Source organism: Physeter macrocephalus, chromosome 16 (genome assembly GCF_002837175.3).
Source record: "Physeter macrocephalus isolate SW-GA chromosome 16, ASM283717v5, whole genome shotgun sequence".
Lineage (NCBI taxonomy): Eukaryota > Metazoa > Chordata > Mammalia > Artiodactyla > Physeteridae > Physeter > Physeter macrocephalus.
Genome location: NC_041229.1, coordinates 44,853,731 through 44,871,724, shown reverse-complemented (window position 1 = coordinate 44,871,724; position 17,994 = coordinate 44,853,731). Strand labels below are relative to the sequence as shown.

The 17,994-nt window shown below is 42.9% G+C and overlaps 1 protein-coding gene across 5 annotated transcripts in view; it reads right to left on the bottom strand.

Annotated features, from left to right (window-relative positions):
• Positions 1–345: 345 nt before the first annotated feature.
• The window catches only part of GRM5 (glutamate metabotropic receptor 5), a 532,963-nt gene continuing 515,314 nt past the window's right edge, over positions 346–17,994 (bottom strand). Inside the window, exons 8-10 of one of the 5 annotated variants that reach the window (XM_024131767.3) lie at positions 17,232–17,327; positions 1,139–1,253; positions 346–556 (exon numbers count right to left, since the gene is read on the bottom strand). In XM_024131767.3, the coding sequence (XP_023987535.1) occupies positions 365–556; positions 1,139–1,253; positions 17,232–17,327 (403 nt within the window). In that variant the 3' untranslated portion in view covers positions 346–364. Of the gene's footprint in view, positions 1,254–17,231; positions 17,328–17,994 lie in introns of all 5 variants that reach the window. The other 4 variants (XM_024131764.3, XM_024131768.3, XM_024131766.3 and 1 more) reach the window with 4 other exon arrangements.

Genomic DNA, 17,994 nt, shown 5'->3' with positions numbered 1-17,994 from the left:
CATATTTTTTTTACAGTTGCTTATTAACTATGCCTTTTCCCCTCCATTACGCTGTTTCACACTCATTGCTTCCCTAGAGCAAAGCACTTAGTATGTAACTGTTTCAACAGACTCCTTGTCAGCCCTCAAAAACAGAAGCAGTGTTTCTTAAAAGCCCATGTTTTCTAAGGCCACTAGAAGATCTGCCAAAAGATTTGTAGTTGGTGTCTTCGTCGGTTGATGTTAAATAGCACTATTAATCTCTTGTTTCCATTACAGGTGTACTTGGCGTCTTCCACCTCGGGTCTTAATCAGGCGACTGTGTCTGTGGGAACACCGGAGGTCTCGGCTCCGTTTGGGAACCCAGCGTGGCTTCCAAGGACATTCACAAGGACGAGGAGCTCTGAGTGTAATCTCTTATGATAAGTGTGTCGTATTTGGGAGACGATGGGATACAGAGGGCCGACTCGGACACTGGCGAGTTGGGAGTGGTACTCCCCGAGTCCACCGAGTCTCTGAAGGGGGACGGCGGGGTGAGAGCCACCAACTCCTCCAGGTCCGGCTTGCCGGCCGCAGCCTCGGGCCCGGCCGCCGCGGGCTCCAGGGCAGCGCCCCCAGCCGGCGGGGCCGCGGCCGCGGGCTGCGCGCCGCCGGTGATCTCAATGGCAGGCAGCGGCTGGATCTCGGCGAACGTGGTCATGGTGGCGGGCAGCTGGATCTCTTTGGGGATCAGGTAGGACGAGCAGAGCGGGGCGCCCGCGCCGGGGCCGGGAGCGGCGGTGGACAGCATCATGGAGTTGAGCTCGCTGATGTTGGCCGTGAAGCGGGTCACCACGCTGCTGATCTGCTCCATCAGCGAGCCCTGAGACGAGCTGCTGCGCGCCGCGGGCTCCGAGTGCAGCGACGGCAAGTCGTCGTCCGTGCGGCCGGCCGAGCCCGCGCGCTGGCTCAGCGTGCTGATGGGCGACGGCGAGCGCGGGCGCGCGGGCGCGGCGAAGTGCTCCTCGGCCTCCACCACGTCGTACAAAGCCTTGGGGCCGGCGTCCGGGGGCTCGGGCCCGCCGCCGCCCGCGCCTGCGCCGCCCGCGCCCGCGCCGCCGCCCGCGCCTCCCGCGCACAGGCCGCGGCTCTCCGTGCTCTTGGGGAAGGGCTTGATGACGGCCGTTTGGTTGGGGTTCTCTTTCTTGTTGATGTGGATGGACAGCCGCTGCCACAGGTGCTGCCCCCGGCTACTCTTCTCGTTCTGCGCCCACGTGACGGATTTTCCATTGGAGCTGCGGAGAGAAGGGAGACAAGAGGTGACTCCGCGAGGCCCCGGACGGGAGGGCTTCCCCGGTGGTGGTGGTGGGCGGCCGTGGGACTCGGACTGGGGAGGACTTTTCTTGTTTTCTCAGGAAATAGGGCATCAAAGGACACCAGGGAAAGAGATCTTGGACGTGGCTTTTGCTTGCTATCTGGTCTTCCGTTAATCATGACCACGGAAGAGTGTTAAAGGGGATATAGTGTGGATAAAGGGCTGTGTATGGGAATTCTGCAGTAGTTCTGAGACTACCTGTGAGTGCAGCAGCTGGTTGGGCTGCAAACCTAGAAGCGAGGGCTTGCAGTATTGTGCTTGTGTGCAGACGTGCCGGGGACAGGGCACGGGCTTCCCAAAGTTGGCAGCCTCTGAAAGGAAACAGAGCTAGGACCTCCTCTCAACCCAGTGATCAGAGGGCAGGGAAGGGGTAGGAGTCAGGGGTTACCAGGAAGTAGATAGTGGTTCCAATTCAGTTTTTATTCTGCACGCCCATGGTTGGTGCATTTAACTAGGGATTTCTGTAAGAACTCCTGGCTTTGAACATGTTTGTACTTAGTCTGGCTTATCTGGTGGAAGATACAAATTCAATGAACACATACACTAATTCGTAATTAATTAGAACTTTTCTACTTGGTAGAAATTTCCTCACGCATTTATTTTAAGGCCTGAAACTTGCATAACAATTCTGTGAGGGAGCATGCAGTATTATTGCCTTTGGCACCTAGCTTATAGTTTCGAATTAGGGTCTCAATGAGTGTTGTCTGACTGACATGGTTTCTTAGGACCTTTCTCCCTCTTCTTTTTCCCAAGTAGTCCTTTTTCGTCTCCACTCTGGGAACTGAAATCTGCTCTGTGAAGAAAGCCTCTAATGAGACTGATGCCTCAGCCTCAGAGCCTGACTGTGCCTTCCTTACCTGGAACTACAAACTATTGAGAGCCTCACCTGTGGTCAGGTGATGTGCTCTGACCTTCAGGGATCTTATACGGAGAGAGCCTGGTGTGATTTCCCCCAAAGGAATACAAGATCTCTGTAACTAGGGGGTCTGCTACATCCAGACAGCTCTGTTCTAGGTGCTGTGACCAAGAGATAGCCTTGGGCAGTCTCTGAACAAAGGCTTTGACCACCCAATTTTATTTTCTCAGCTGGTGGTTATTTAACTTAATTGTGCATAGGACTCACCTGGGGTATTTGTCAAATACCTGGGTGAACCCCAGGAGATTCTGATTGTCCAGATTGGGTTCCACGGATCTATGCATTTTACAAGCACTCTGCCCCCTGCTCCCTAAAGTGATTCTGCCCCCTGCTCCCTAAAGTGATTCTGCAGCAGGTGTTTCACAAACTGAGAAGTTCTAACAAGAAGTTATCCTTTCTCTCTGGGTTCCCATTGCTCCCTTGGCCTCCTTGCTGGAGGGCTGACCTGCCTTTATCAGACAAGGGACTGAATTGTGTTTGGAGCCCACCTGCCTTGGGACTGCCCACTGCAACTTTGAGATTCTCTTTTGCTTGAGACGTCCACTCCCTTGATAAGGGACCACTGTTTCTGCAGCCCCTATAACAACATGCTTCCTGCCTCTTTCCCACACTGCTCCCCATGTCTTCATCTGTCCCTTTCCACTTTGTGGTCTTCCTTTCTCTGCTCCTTGCACTGAAACCTCATTCCATTTAATATACCCAGTGTATTGCAACCTGGTGTCCTTCAAAATTCTTGAATGTGAAATGTCCTCCACCCTCACCCCCTTTCCTGCAAATAATGAACAAATTATTAACAGGTTTGGAGGTTGCTGTGCATTCCCAGCACAGCAGAAGGGACCCTGCCAACCTGTTAACTTCCTTTCCAGAGAGTTTCAGGGATTGTTTTTATGTTTTTGCATTAACCTGACCTGCCACCCTTTATGTTTTCAGTGCATTACTTTTCTTTTTCCCAAGTGTCCACTAACTTCTGGAACATGGCACAGAAGAAATGGGCCAGATGATTTACGGGATTTGATTGGGAGGATGGTTGCCAACAACCCCATTTCTCTCCTACTGGCAAGATAAGAAACAGACATGTCCGGAGGGACAATTAGTTTTTCAGGTAGCTGAGGCCACTTTTGACCCAAAGCATGGGCTAGAAACTAAAAGGATTCATCCTACCAAGCTCTAGGAAAGTTTTTGCTCCCAGCACAGAGAGGTTTTGATGGAACATAATTTTAACAGTGACAGCCATTGGAATCACATGTAGCCGGGCTCCAAAACATGATAGCAGATTGAAAAACCTTTGGGTTTTCAATGTGGGAGAAGGAAACTGTCCTAACCAAGCAATCTGTACAAAGTACTGCCATCTTTCCTGGCCATGTCTTTGCTTACAGTGTCACAGGGTCTGTGGCCGCTTGGGAGAGAGAGCACCAGACAATCTGAATAACAATGGAATGGACACAGGACACACCAGAGACATGGAGTCCAAATCTGAGCACTTCATTTCATTTCTTGGGTCATGGAATATTTTTTTTCTCCAAAGCAAATGGAGATTGTTAAGAAAAAACTGACCTACAACAGACATTAGTCTGTTTATCAGTAGAATGTAGTTTCTATGAAGACAGGGACCTTATCTACCTTGTTCACTGGCACACAGCAAGATCTTAATAAGCATTTGATGGATGAATAGGATTCTTAAGGCAACAGGGCTGTTGTGTGGTGTATGGAAAGTGCAATGGATGAAGGATCCTAAAATCTGTATTCTAATTCTCGATCTGCCGTTCTGGATGCTTGGAAAATAATAATCTCCTTAAGCCTCAGTAAAAAAAAAAAAAAAAGCAGATAGTATATCATTTGGTGAAGATTGTTGTGAGGAGATTAAATGAGACAATTGAAAGTGAAAGGTTCTGGTAAGGAGGAGGTATCTAAGATGTTATTTTTTGCATTCTGTGTGAATACTAAGTTTCAAGAAACAAAAATAATATATTATTTACAGTCGGCCCTCTGCGGTTTCGCATCTGCGGATGCAACTCAAAGCAGTCAGGTCTAATGTTGGTTGAATCTGCGGATGCGAAACCTGAGGATACTGAGGACCGACTGTATTCATTACTATGCCGTTTATGTAAGGGGTTTGAGCAGCTTGGGCTTTGGTCTCTGCTGGGGCTCCTGGAATTAATACCCAGGGGATACGAAGGGCCGACTGTACCCAATGCTGTTTTGAGCTCTGGTTGAGGAACAGAGAATTCAGTGCAAAGTAAATATTTATGGTAAGGCTATAACATACTTCTGGTTGTTTCTTCTTACCCTGACCGATTGTACCCAGCTTTGGAGTTACAGAGGGTTTTATCTGCGGCGTGTCTTTTCTCACCCTATGCTGTCACCTTGGGTGATCACCTCTCCTCCACTAAATTTAACATTATTCCACTTCCAAAGTTTACTTCTTCCTGCTCTTTCATTGAGCTGCCTCCTCTGCCTTTTCCTTCTTTTTTACCTAAGTACTTCCTTTTTTTTCTGACTTTACCTTAATTGCTTTTTCTTGAAGGAAGCTTTCCTGACCCCGCTCCTGACTGGGTTAGATTCCCATTGTCCCTGCCATAGGCACTGAATAACTCTTTGTTGTATGTCCATCTCATCTGCTGGATGGAGTGTTTTGAAGGCAGAGACAGAAGGTTCTTCATTTCCTGTTATATCCACAATACCCAGTGCATTGCCTGCTCAATAATATTTTTTGGCTAATAATTGAGTGGATAAATGCATTCCATTTTAAAAAATTCATACTAATTACTTTGTTAGAATTAAGTTTTAAAAATAATTCAATATTAATGAAATTTTTTTGTCTTGAGGATCCATCTACTTCTTATATAACTCAATGTAATCATTAGTACTCAGTGTGTACTGAAAAGGATGTATGAGAAGGTATTTCATAAACTAAGTACAACAAGACAGATCTTGAAAATCACAAAGGAAGTGTTGATTTCTTTTTTGTAGTTCGTATATATCTGTTTTAGTGAAACTTCTCAGTGATGACAGTTTATTGAGGCAGTACCAGTAGGGGACCCAGAATGCGGCTCCAAGATCTGGCCTTGATTGATGTTGGGCAAGTCACTTAATACCTTTGAACCTCTTTGCTTATTGGTAAAAAATAGAAGTGAACCACCCTTCCTCACCTCACGTGATTTCTGGGAGGAACCAAAAGAGTAATATACATTAGGGTGCTTTGTAAAGCATAGCACCTCTGCAAGGGGTTATCACCATCAAGCTTTCCATTCAATGGAGGTAAAATGTTGTTTATTAGTATTTAGGCTCATATTTTTTTTTTTGTTTAAACATAAGGATTATACATTTGTCCTAGGGCCTGAGCTAAGAAAAAGGAACAAACTTTTCCTTACCTGTCTACAGCACTTCACCTTCCCCAGCTAATATTTTGGGCATTAGAAAAGGAGGAAGAGGAAAGAAGATTGGAGGGAGAGTCAGAACCGATGATCTGCTACATCTGGGAAGGAGGACAAACTGGCCAAACAAAAGAGAAGAAAACAACACAAAAACCTTGGTCTTTGCAGGCACCAATTAGCCCTTTTGCCATATATAATACTATGTAGTCTAATGTTCTCATTTTTATGATGATTTGCTCTTTATTTCTGGAAAAACAAAAACAACAAAATTCAGCCTTTCAGTAAGAAAGAGGGTTATTAGAGGGTTAGGTTTTTTTGTTTGTTTGCTTTTTGTTTATATTTTGGGTTGCCAAAATGACACCTTCTACCTTTATTCTCAGAAGTTTGTTCTCCCTCTTCTCTTCCATGTGGGACACTTAACTAACTTATTCATTTCAAGCAGGGCTCCAAATGTCAGCTCAATGACCTCTCCCAATTTCTCTACTCATCTGCCAAAACCTGCAGGCATTAGAGCATACTGCCATGGCACACCATCGTTAGGAAGCAAATGTTAATAAAGAGAGAGTTTGACTGTCAAAAAAGTCCAGGAATTTAGAATTTTTATGTTCATTTTAAATGGCTGTTGAATGATCTGTGTGATTTTTTTCCCTCAGAACTCGTTTAGGGTTTTATTAATGGCATATAAGCAATTAAAATTCTCGGAATATTTCACTGAATTAAAAAAAAACTAGGCCCTTATCCTTTTTTTGTTACATTACATTGTTTATTAATACTTTCCTAAGTTGCATAGTTTCAGGGCATGAGAAAAAAAATCAAATGTATCCCCTGAAAATCAAAAAATTATTTTTATGAAAAAATTATCTTCATTACTAAACCTCTCTTTTTTGTGATTTTGAGTTAAGGGGTAGCCAGGACAGAGGTATAGTAAGGTTATGAGCTTTCTAATACAAAAACGTATTTAAAAAATACAAAAACCTTGTAACATCATTAGCAAATATGTCTTTGGAATGACATCAGACAATATTAGGTCAATAAAATAATTTTATGAATTAAGAATATTATAAGCAGAAAATTTGCAATTGCAGTTCCATTTTCTGCACATTTTCTTTTTTTTTTTTTCTTTTTTTTTTTTTTTTGTGGTACGCTGGCCTCTCTCTGTGTGGCCTCTCCCGTTGCAGAGCACAGGCTCCGGACGCACAGGCTCAGTGGCCATGGCTCACAGGCCCAGCCGCTCCGCGGCATGTGGGATCTTCCCGGACTGGGGCACGAACCCGTGTCTCCTGCATCGGCAGGCGGATTCTCAACCACTGCACCACCAGGGAAGCCCTGCACATTTTTTTAAACTTTTATTTTTAATTAAAAAAATTTTTTTTAACATCTTTATTGGAGTATAATTGTTTTACAGGGGTGTGTTAGTTTCAGCTTTATCTTAAACATTTATAAATCAATCTATTTTGCTTTCAGTAATTTGTTTTGAACTACAAAATCTGGAAATATAGTTTTAAAAAATACTGAGGAATCTGATATTGTTTATATTCAGACATTCTAAATTAGGTGGGAGAATTTCTTTCTGAGCCTTGCCTAAAACCTGACATCTTGATTTTGACAATTACACTGAAAAACACACCATAATATATAAGAAAATGGCAGAATCATCTATATAAATTTACCCAGTTATAGCATAAATGGATGTAAATAGCTATTTTGCTGTCAAAAACAATTTAAATGGCCAGGATGATGTATGCATTAGAGATGCACATGTAGAGAAAAACACTTGGGTAAATGGAAATGAAGTCAAGGACTAAATTACCTGATAGAGACATAATAATCAAAGCAATACCACCTGTTTTCATAGTGCTTTATAAAGCACTTTTAGGAACACTGATTGTCAGAGGTTGATAGGATCGAAGTGTTTATCCTTCTTCCAAAAATGAGAAAACCGAGACTAAGAATAGGTGATTTACCCAGGGTTACCCAGAAAATGACAAAGCGGGGACTAATACTATGTTATGATTTTCAATTCCATTTTCCATGACAGTACACTGTCTATATTTGTTTTCTGAAGTGAGCTTTCCTTATTCCATGGCAGAGAGCCTCAGATGTTACCTGTGATGGTATGTGTGTTTAAGTACATAAGTTAGTAGTAATTTGATTTATATTCTTTCTTACTCACCCTGTATTTCTTTACTTCTTAATCTTGACACTGCAGTATATTTTGCAGTCTCAAGAAAACGCCCTGCATCTCAATTTGGTTGCTAACTCAAATAGCACAGGTTGATTGAGCACTTATATTTGTCAAGGATGACGATTGGATGCCTTGATGATGAAGGCAGTTGAAGCTTACAGCCATACACATTAATATTATAAGGCAGTTTTAGCCAGAAGACAGTTGTCCTGTGTATTGCACACTTATTTTCTCTCTGACTTAGTTTGGAATACCAGTAAGTGAGAGTGGTGTAATTTCAGGGATAATCTTAAATCTGCACTATTTTGAAAATTTTGGTATTTCAACCAATATTGGTAGTAAGTGATTTGTGGTACCTTTGCCAATGATTTTGATTCATCGGTGCTTTTTGATATTGCGGCTGAGAGTTACTGATGTCAGAGACTTCCCTCAAAGAGGGTATAATTGATTTCAAGAGAAAATACTTACAGAAGAAGGCTAGCAATATGAATTACAGTATTCTGATAGAGGTTGTTTTTCTTTTACCTAGGACCTTGAAATGAGGAAGCAGAAGGCCAGGAGGAAGGATGCTAAACATGAGGTGAGTGAGGGATGGTGGAGCATGGGAACAAGCAGTCAGTTCATTGAGTTCTTAGAGGGGACAGACCACAAGGGATTCAAAACTTCACAAGAAGAAATCATTTCTAGTGGGAGGGGGTTGGCCAGGGAATGTTGCCTGCCTACAGGAGACGGATTGCACCTAGGCCTTGAATAATTCGTAGGTTATGGCAAAATCCAAAAAGAGAGTGCTAAGAATTGCTCTCCAGGAAGGATAGCAGTGACAGAAGTCCAGGAATCCACAAAGAATTTTCCAGGAAATAACCAGTAGTCCAGTTTGACTTTGTGGGTATAGAGTAAGAAGTTAAGGCATCAGAAGGTAGAGTTTAGACTTTTTTGTCTGCTGTAAAAATTCCTCCTGGCCACCCCTGACCTACAAGAATCTTCTTTCTTCTATTGGATTGGCCAAAAAGTTCGTTTGGGTGTTCCGTAACATCTTACAGAAAAACCCGAACGAACTTTTGGGCCAACCCAATACTTTCTTTTGCTATTTTAATAACTCATTAGTAATCAGCCTTGGACTTCTTATTAGTGTCTGGAATAAATGGGTGGTCTAATATGTTAGACCAGAAAGATGGTCTGATTATTAGATGCATATGTAATCTACATGCTTGATCAATCAATAAATGAATATATCACGAAGTACCCATTGCTTTTCTGTGTTATTCTTCAACTGTAAGAATTCTCTGTTTTTATTTAATATTTTATGCATTTGATCTTCTTTCTCGAGCTCAACAAAAACAACTGAACGCAGGAACCATATATGCCATAATCTTCTTTAAACCTTCACCACAGCTTCATCCATTGACCTTATTCCTTGTCTGGCCCCAGTCCTGGTCCTACTTCAGGAAGACGTTCAAGCCTAATTAATATTTAAGTTAATTAGTCCTCCAGGCAATGAGGAACCAAGAAGATTGACACAAGCAATAGTGGTACCCAGAGTAGATTTGAGAGCTTGTTTTAATAGTGCAGGGATACAGTGTAAGATGCTAACAATTGTGGCCAAAATGAGGATGGAAAGGAACATACTGATATGAAAACCATTGTGAAAAAAAGACATTTGTCCTTGCGCTTTGGGTTTTTCTTGTTGGTATTAGAGGAATTCAGAGACGGGGTTGCTCACGGGGGAAAGAAGCTTCAAGGAAGGATTTGCAAATAAAGTGGAGCTTACCGAGGCCTTAAAGCCTGGGGAATATTAAAATAGCATGTATAAACAAGATCCAGTTAATATACATCTCGCATATATGGCAAAGAAACTAATTCCATGTGTTTAACCCTGTGAAACCCTTCCAACAACCCCGTGGTGGACTTTCACCTCTTTTTTAAGTAGCTGGAGCGGGAGTAGTGGCTGCATGCTTCTAAGATAATTCCCTCAGAGGACATCTCTTAGTAGGCATTTAGTCCCTAATAAAATCCTAGCGGGAGGAGAACCATTCAGCCCTATTTTAACTTGTCTTTGGTCTAACAGCAGCGGAGGCCTTTTCAGAATGTTCCATGTCCAATCAGAGTGGGTTATTAAAGTGCCTGATGGTCTAGGATTGCTGCTACTTCCCCCAAGTTCTTACAAAGAGGAAGCATCTAACGAAGGGCATGCAGGAGTGTGTGCCAAGCAGAGGCAGTTTGTTGGATCATCACAGAGTTTTCTTTCTCAAATTAAGCTATTTCTTTCGATCCATAATTCAGTAAGCCAGACTCACAACTAAACTCCTCATACTGAGATATAAATTCTAGGTTTAGTTGAGGTGCTTCAACTAAGATTAGAAGATTTTTTTTTCCAAAACAGGAAATGATTTTTTTTTCCCCAGCAATCACTATAATGCCCAGATTGCAAGTGAGTAAAGAAAGAACAAAAGAAGACACAGCTGGGCTTCCCTGGTGGCTCAGTGGTTGAGAATCTGCCTGCCAGTGCAGGAGACACTGGTTCGAGCCCTGGTCTGGGAAGATCCCACATGCCGCGGAGTAACTGGGCCCGTGAGCCACAACTACTGAGCCTGCGCGTCTGGAGCCTGTGCTCCGCAACGAGAGGCCGCGATAGTGAGAGGCCCGCGCACCGCGATGAAGAGTGGCCCCGCTTGCCACAACTAGAGAAAGCCCTCGCACAGAAACCAAGACCCAACACAGCCAAAAAAATAAAAACATACATTAAAAAAAAAAAAAAAGAAGACACAGTGGTTCGTGCGTGTGGGCTGAAGCTGCCAGGAAGACTTTGTGGAAGAATCCAGCTTGATTTAAACCTTGAATAAAACATGGGATTGGGATTGATGGCAAAGGAGAGTCTTGGAATGATAGTAGCTCCCGTTTGAATAGAACTTTCTACTTCACAAGGTGTTTTCACCTGTATTATTATATTTGACCTTCACAACAGCTGTTTGACATAGCACTTCTAATGACGTATTTATAGGTCTGTTCCTGCACAAAACTTGGAACACTCCAAAGGCAGCAACTACATCCATCTCCTGTGCTTAGTATGGTACCTGATGCAGAGTAGGTGGGCTGGGAGTGTCAAGCAAATGAAGTAAATTCTTTCACCTTGAGTGCTTGGTATAGACAGGTATTATTAACCTGTATTATAGATGCAAAAACTGAGGTTTATGGAACTTAACTAAGTTGTCTACCTCAAGTAAAAGGCAGAACAGTGCCTCAGATATGACCCTAAATCCAGATCACTGTCACCACGCAATATTGTCTCTGCGCTGAGGGCCAAGATACACACTGAACCAAAGGGCTGACAAGACATACCTTTGTGGAGCAGCAAAGGGAAACGGCAACACCCAAGTTTGTGTCCATAAAATGACCTGATAATAAATTCCAAAGCTCTGTGTCAATATTCACCTGAACATTGCAGAGATGACTCCTGAGGGACTGTAGGATAAGAGAATGTCCCCGGAATTTTACAGTGGTTGCTGAAAAAATGATTTCTGTTTAGACAAAATATTCCTTTTGACCTTAGTTAAAGCACCTCAGCTAATGCATGTAACTTCAATCTGATGTATGAAGAGTACTCTGGTTTCGAGGCTTGAATCCTGTTTGGACATCTACCACTAACATGCTTATTACATATACAAAGCTCCTCATTTAAGAAAGCAATTTTTTGGATTATTTTTTCTTATTGCATAAAATGGGCCATGCCACAGATGTGAGGCACTAAGTCAATTCCAGTTCCATTCCCTTTGGGTTGCTTCACGTGCTTCATGATGTATCTTTTCATTCCTTTCCTCCCTCCCTCCTTCCTTCCTTCCTTCCTTGTATTATGGTAAAGACACTTAAAATGAGACCTACCCTCTTAAATTTTTTAGTGTACATTACAGTATTATCACTTCATACCTGTTAGGATAACTATTAATCAAAAAAAACTCACAAAGGATAACAAGTGTTGGTGAGGATGTGGAGAAATTGGAACCCTTGTGCAAAATGCAAAATGTTGCAACATCTGTGGAAAACAGTATGGAAGTTCCTTAAAAAATTGAAAACAGACTGCCATGTGATCCAGCAATCCCACTGCTGGGTATATATCCAAAAAATTGAAATCAGGATCTCAAAAGAGGTATTAGCACTCCCATGTTCACTGCAGCATTATTCATAGTAGCCTAACAACCTAAATGTCCATTGGTGGATAAACGGATAAAGAAAATGTGTCGCTTCTGAAGAGACATTTTTTCCAAAGAAGACATACAGATGGCCATCAGGTACATGAAAAGGTGCTCAACATCACTAATCATCAGGGAAATGCGCATCCAAACCCCAATGAGATATCACATCATACCTGTTAGAACGGCTCTTATCAAAAAGAGAAGAAATAACAAGCGTTTGCAAGGATGTGGAGAAAAGGGGACCCTTGCACACTTTGGTGGGAATAGAAATTGGCGCAGCCACTGTGGAAGACAGTTTGGAGGTTCCTCAGAAAGTTAAAAATCACACTGCCACATGAACCCAGCACTTCCAACGCTGGGTATTTATCCAAAGAAATTAAATCAATATCTTGAAAAGATATCTGTACCCTAATGTTCATTGCAGCATTATTTACAATAGCCAAGGTATGGAAGCAACCTGCGTCCATTGATGGACAAATGGATAAAGAAAATGTGGATAAAGAAAATATTATTCAGCCTTGAAATAGAAGGAAATCTTGCTATTTGTGACAATGTGGATGAAACTTGAGGACATTATATTAAGTTAAATAAGGCAGATAAAGACAAATACTCTATGATCTCATGTATACCATGGAAAGGAAAAATATCTTGCTTATAATGTTCTTGTGAGAACTTAATGTATAACATTTGTGAAGGGACTACCCCAGTATCTGATGCATAGTAATTACAGTAATGGAAGCAATTGTTGTTGTTAGTCTTACTTGTTTTAGAACATCTCTAAATATAAGTTATAACATTAATTTGAAGTTGACTTTGGGGAGGAGTGAAGAGAAGACTACTGCAGCCATCCTAACCTATGGCTCAGCACCCAGCTGGCCTCTGCTGTGCTGCAAAGGCAGCCTCTTTCTCTTCTGTGGACTCTGAATTTTTATCATTATACAGTGTCCTTCTTTATCTTTCTTTATGGCCTTTGTTTTAAGGTCTATTTTGTCTGATACGAGTGTTGGGACCCTGCTTTTTTGTCATTTCTGTTTGCATGAAATGTCTTTTTTCCATCCCTTTGCTTTCAATCTGTGTGTGTCCTTTGCCCTGAAGTGGGTCTCTTGTAGGCAGCATATTGTAGGCTCTTGTATTTTTATCCGATCTGCCACTCTGTGTCTTTAGATTGAACATTTTATGGACTCTGAATTGTATATAACTCTGTGCCTAGCTGTTTCTGAACAGTCGATTCAGGTTTATTATTATTTAGTTTCTATTACTCTTAATTCTATTTGCACTGGCATAGGTATTGTTTATGATATTAAATGAGGAGTTAATATGATAAATAATTGTTCTATGGGAGAGGCGTTCCATATTGTACTGCAGTGATCTGTTTTTCTGACTCTGTTTCCCAATAGACAATTGATTTTCAAGGGCATTAGTCTTGACTTGGTCATCCATTTATCTCCAGAGTCTTGTCAGTGCTTGGCTCATAGTAGGTGCTGAGTAAATGATCATTACATGGAGGAAGAAATAATTGAAGGAATGAGAGGCAAAAAAATCCTAACACAGATACCACATTTTGGGGTTACTTTCAAATCTGAGTGCCTTACTCATTTAATAATGACTATTATTACATTGCTGTTACTAGATTCCCTAAGGTGTTATTGAACAATTATACCCACTAAAATTAGATGCTGCATCTACTAGGTGAAAATCAGTTACTCAACTGACGAGGGGTTGATCTTTCACATAATTGATATCATGACGTAGCAATAGTAAAAATAACCCCCTACCACCCTCCTCCCTTCAAGCACTGAATGGGGGCTTTAGATCTGTATCATTTGATTAAGGGGGCCCTTTCTCAAAGAGAGACTGGGAGACTCCATGTCTGTGCCTCTTCTTCATGGGGTATAACATGAGCACATCAGAATGCAGATTCCAAGGAGCACTGGGGCGGAATCCCCCTGCTGAGACAGGCAATAGTAACATTCATTGTTGAGGATTTAGCCAATCCCGAGAGCGGACCATCTCGGTATGAACTCCCACGTAACAGGGCTTAGAGAATTTCTGGTTCTCAGAGCACCTCCCTGTTTAGGACTCTCTTTCACTTCTCCTGCAATCAGGAAGACTCTGCTCTGAAACACACTTAGACTGTCCACTGTGAAAATATGAAAAGGTGACAAGTTATGCTATAGTTAGACGGAAGGAAAAAGAATGTTCACATAAAGGGAAAACGGCGACATAGTATTTCAGGAAGCTAGAGTGTTATGGATACATACAGTGTTCCTTTTCCTTTCCAAGTTGCGGGGGAGGGGGGAGATGTGAGGGGGTATCTCTAAGGCCCTGCCAGTGTTGCAGATAAGGTCATGCTGTTCTGCTGTGCTATGACTGCATGCCTTGTAAAACTCCTTCTCTCCTGCCAGGCAATGTGGCTCTGCAAGAATCTGCCCAGGCATGACTTCATAGGGTCCGGTCCATTCTATAGTTTCATCATAGAAAACATAGGCAAATGAGATGCCGGGCGACACTCCTGGATTTCTGTGGTTGTTGGAGCTTTCCTCAGCCCCTTCCTGGGACTGGTTGTTTGGTAATGGCCGCAGAATCAGCCCAGATGTTTGCAGAGTAAATAGGATGCTTGACTGTGACTCTGGGAAGCAACTGTGGGGAGGAGTGGGAATGGATAAGAAAGAGGGCCTTATCAGCTGGTACTAAAAGTACCTATGAAAGTCATACAGTTATTCTTTTTCCAGCCCTTCCATTCTATTCCAGAGCAAGCACATTGGGATTAACTACTCTAACCCCTTATTTAGAAATAGTATACATTGCAGTTGTCTCCTCTCTGATATCTTAATATCTTTCTCTTAATATTCATTTTAAACTTATTTCTTTTGGATAAATATTTTGTGTGTGTATTCGTATAAACAAATAGAAGGACTCCTCCCATATATGCTTTCTTTCTCTTTGTCAATTTTTACTTGATGTTAAAGAAATGGAAAGAAAAAGTAGGAAGGGAAGATCATTTGTTTCTACTTAACTATGCTTATCTGTGAGGCTGAGGTGTTTGCTCCATCAGAACTCTCTTAACTACAGCATACACTGTTCCCCTCTGCCTAGCAGTACATATCAGTGTAATAAGCCTTGCCATTACCTTGGCTATATTCAAACAAATGCTAAATGGTATCTTACTGTTGTAGGGAAACTTAGACCATTACAGTTGTAGACACATTGAGTGGCTTCCTTTGTAGATCTGGACCTGACCCAAGGAAGCTGGGGTCCCCTTACTGTGTCCTGTCTTCCTCCTCCCCCCGCCGCCCCCATTCTCAAACAAGACAGCCTTGAGCAAATCTAATCGCTAGGCTGATCAGATCTGAGAGTTCCAAGCACTGACTAAACTCTCTCAATAATACCGCATGACGGAATTGACCTTATATTTGCCATGAATAGCTTCACGTCATCTCCTACACAAGTGGATTATTTTAGAATGTCGGTAAATGGACTGACTAAATCTGAATAACCTTGGAAACTTGTTACACTACAGATTCCTAGGTGTGCTGCCCAAGATTTTGCCTTAGGATGTTTGATAGGCAGCCAAGTTTGCTACGTGTGGGAACTCCAGTCCGAGACAGTGACTCAAATTACAAGTCACTCTGGACAGCGCCCCTGCACTCATTTGATGCAGTCATTTTCACCTTGTCCTGTCAACTCTGATGCTGTCTGAATGATTTTCAAGTAGAGGAATTGTGCCACTTAGTCATATCTGAATGGAAGGAAATTAGGAGCCCCAGTAGCAGTCTGTTGAGTTACCCGCCACAAAATGATCCACTGAGGCTTATCTTCCAGACACACTGAGATCCAAAGAAAGCTGTATAAAGGGATTGTGGGCATAAGACCAACAGATACACCAGTGTGCACACATATGTGCCTACACGTGTGCACATGCTCTCACTGCTTTGTCTCTGGGAGCTGTGAACGAAGTCAGCCAAGCTCTTGACCAGGGCTGCTGTGAATGATGGCTCAGGCTGTACACTGCACAGTTCAGGGCATCATTTTCACAGACTGTGATGTGAACGGCCCCCAGAAGTTGTGCAGTGTCCTTGTAGAAAGTTAGACATTATTTTGAAAACCAGAAGGCACCCACTACTGCGGAATCAAACAACATTTGGAGGTGAAAGTTCACGGGATTAGATTCTCTTCTTGCTCTGTAGGGGATCTTAAGCTCTGCTCTCAGCACATGGGCACACATATGTACACACTGTACCTTCTGCACTTCCCCTTTCCTTCAATTCAGGCTGATTTGCGAGAGCTTCCCTCCCACACTTCAGTACCACAGATGGATTGGGAAATGCCACAACAAATTAGAGGTGGGGAGTTAGTTCATGGGGGACAATTTCCCAACTCAGGGCTCCTCCAGCCTTCTGGAACTGTTTAATGCCAATCTTGACCATCTTTTATCTCCAGAGCCCTTTTCTTGAAACCCAGTCCCATGCAATAAAGCACGTTTATTTCATGCAAACAAAGCTCAGTTGATGCTTATAGTTCCAGCTACCCCAGTTTCCTGGGCACAGCTTGGTTGGGAGGGCCTGGTATGACGGAACATGCACAGCGCAGCGACAGGTTGTGTTCACCACCAAACACAGAGAAGGAAGGGAGCTGCAAAGCTACGGTAGCTAGAGGAGGACTAGCTTTCCTGATTTCAGTTCACTAAAAGCCTCTGGCCTCTACAGTTCACTCGTTTGGCCTGGCATTTGCCCTTGGCTGTGAGATGACATTTCATTCAAAGTAAGTCAGATTAATTCCGAGGCTGGTGGGATCAGGGCTGGAGTCTCCCCATCCATCGCAGTCCTTCTCTCCCTCAAAACCAGTCCTAGGCTTTTGCATTTGTTTTTGTTAAGCAATTGGAGAGTCCTGAAATGTGAATTTCCTCCAATCTCTTCCACTTTGCAAACTCCACAGAAGCATGTAACCAGTCATTTAAAACCCACAGGGACACTGACTGTGAGCTAAGGCTTCAGACATGCAAAGCGCACAACCCTAGGGAACAGCAGCGTCCGGGACAGGAGGCTCCCATCACTTCACATGAGGGTGGCGTGGGTTTTTGCAAATCAAACGCACGTAGAAACCCAGTGGTGGCCCAGGTTGGACACACTGCATGGGAGGCACGGTTGAGCGAGGACCCAGACCAGGGAGCCACCTGTTCCTGTAGCTTGCGTACATTTAGTTCACACCACCTCAGGCCACTCAACAGTTTGCTTACCTGCTCATTGTTGCTCTCCCACCATTCCCCATACTCCCTTTGGGGGTGAAACACTCTATTTCCGACTTGTGCTGGGCCAGTCTCCTGTCTTTGTACCTGGTGAGCATGAACAAGGACAGGAGCAAACAGAAAGATGTGATTGTGTGCTTCACTGGCCGGGCTGAGGAAGAGCTGGGGCTGCAGAGGGTGGCCCCTCGCCCGAACCGGGCTGCTGCTTTCACTGCGATGGCTGACCTGTGATGCTATAGATGGTTGTGATGGTATATCGATAACACTGGGGGGTAATTTTGTTACTCCTTGGTTGAGCCACATGTGATCTACCCTTTTACATTGCCTATTGATCATATTTAATAGTCAGTGGTGAAAAGGATGTAATTCATAGCATCTAAGAAAAAGATGAATATCAGTAAATTAGAATTTATTTAGTGTTTACCATATGCCAGACCTGGTGCTGGAATTTGACCCAAATGTAGTCCTGGCAACAACTTGTGGCAGAGCCTCTGCTATTATTATATCCATTTTACTGAAGCAGAAACCTAAGATTATAAGGATTAAGTAGATTGATCAAGGAGTTTGGACACAGGAATCTAAGTTCAGAACCTACACTTTTAGCCATTATAATGTGTTTGCCTTCTAGTTTAAAAAGTCATTCTTATCATTAATGAACCTTCAATGAGTGGTACTGTGTCTGAGTGTGATACCAGAGACTGGTGATGCCGAAAGAGAAAAGAGATGTTCCTTGGATGTGGAAGGTTTACAAAAC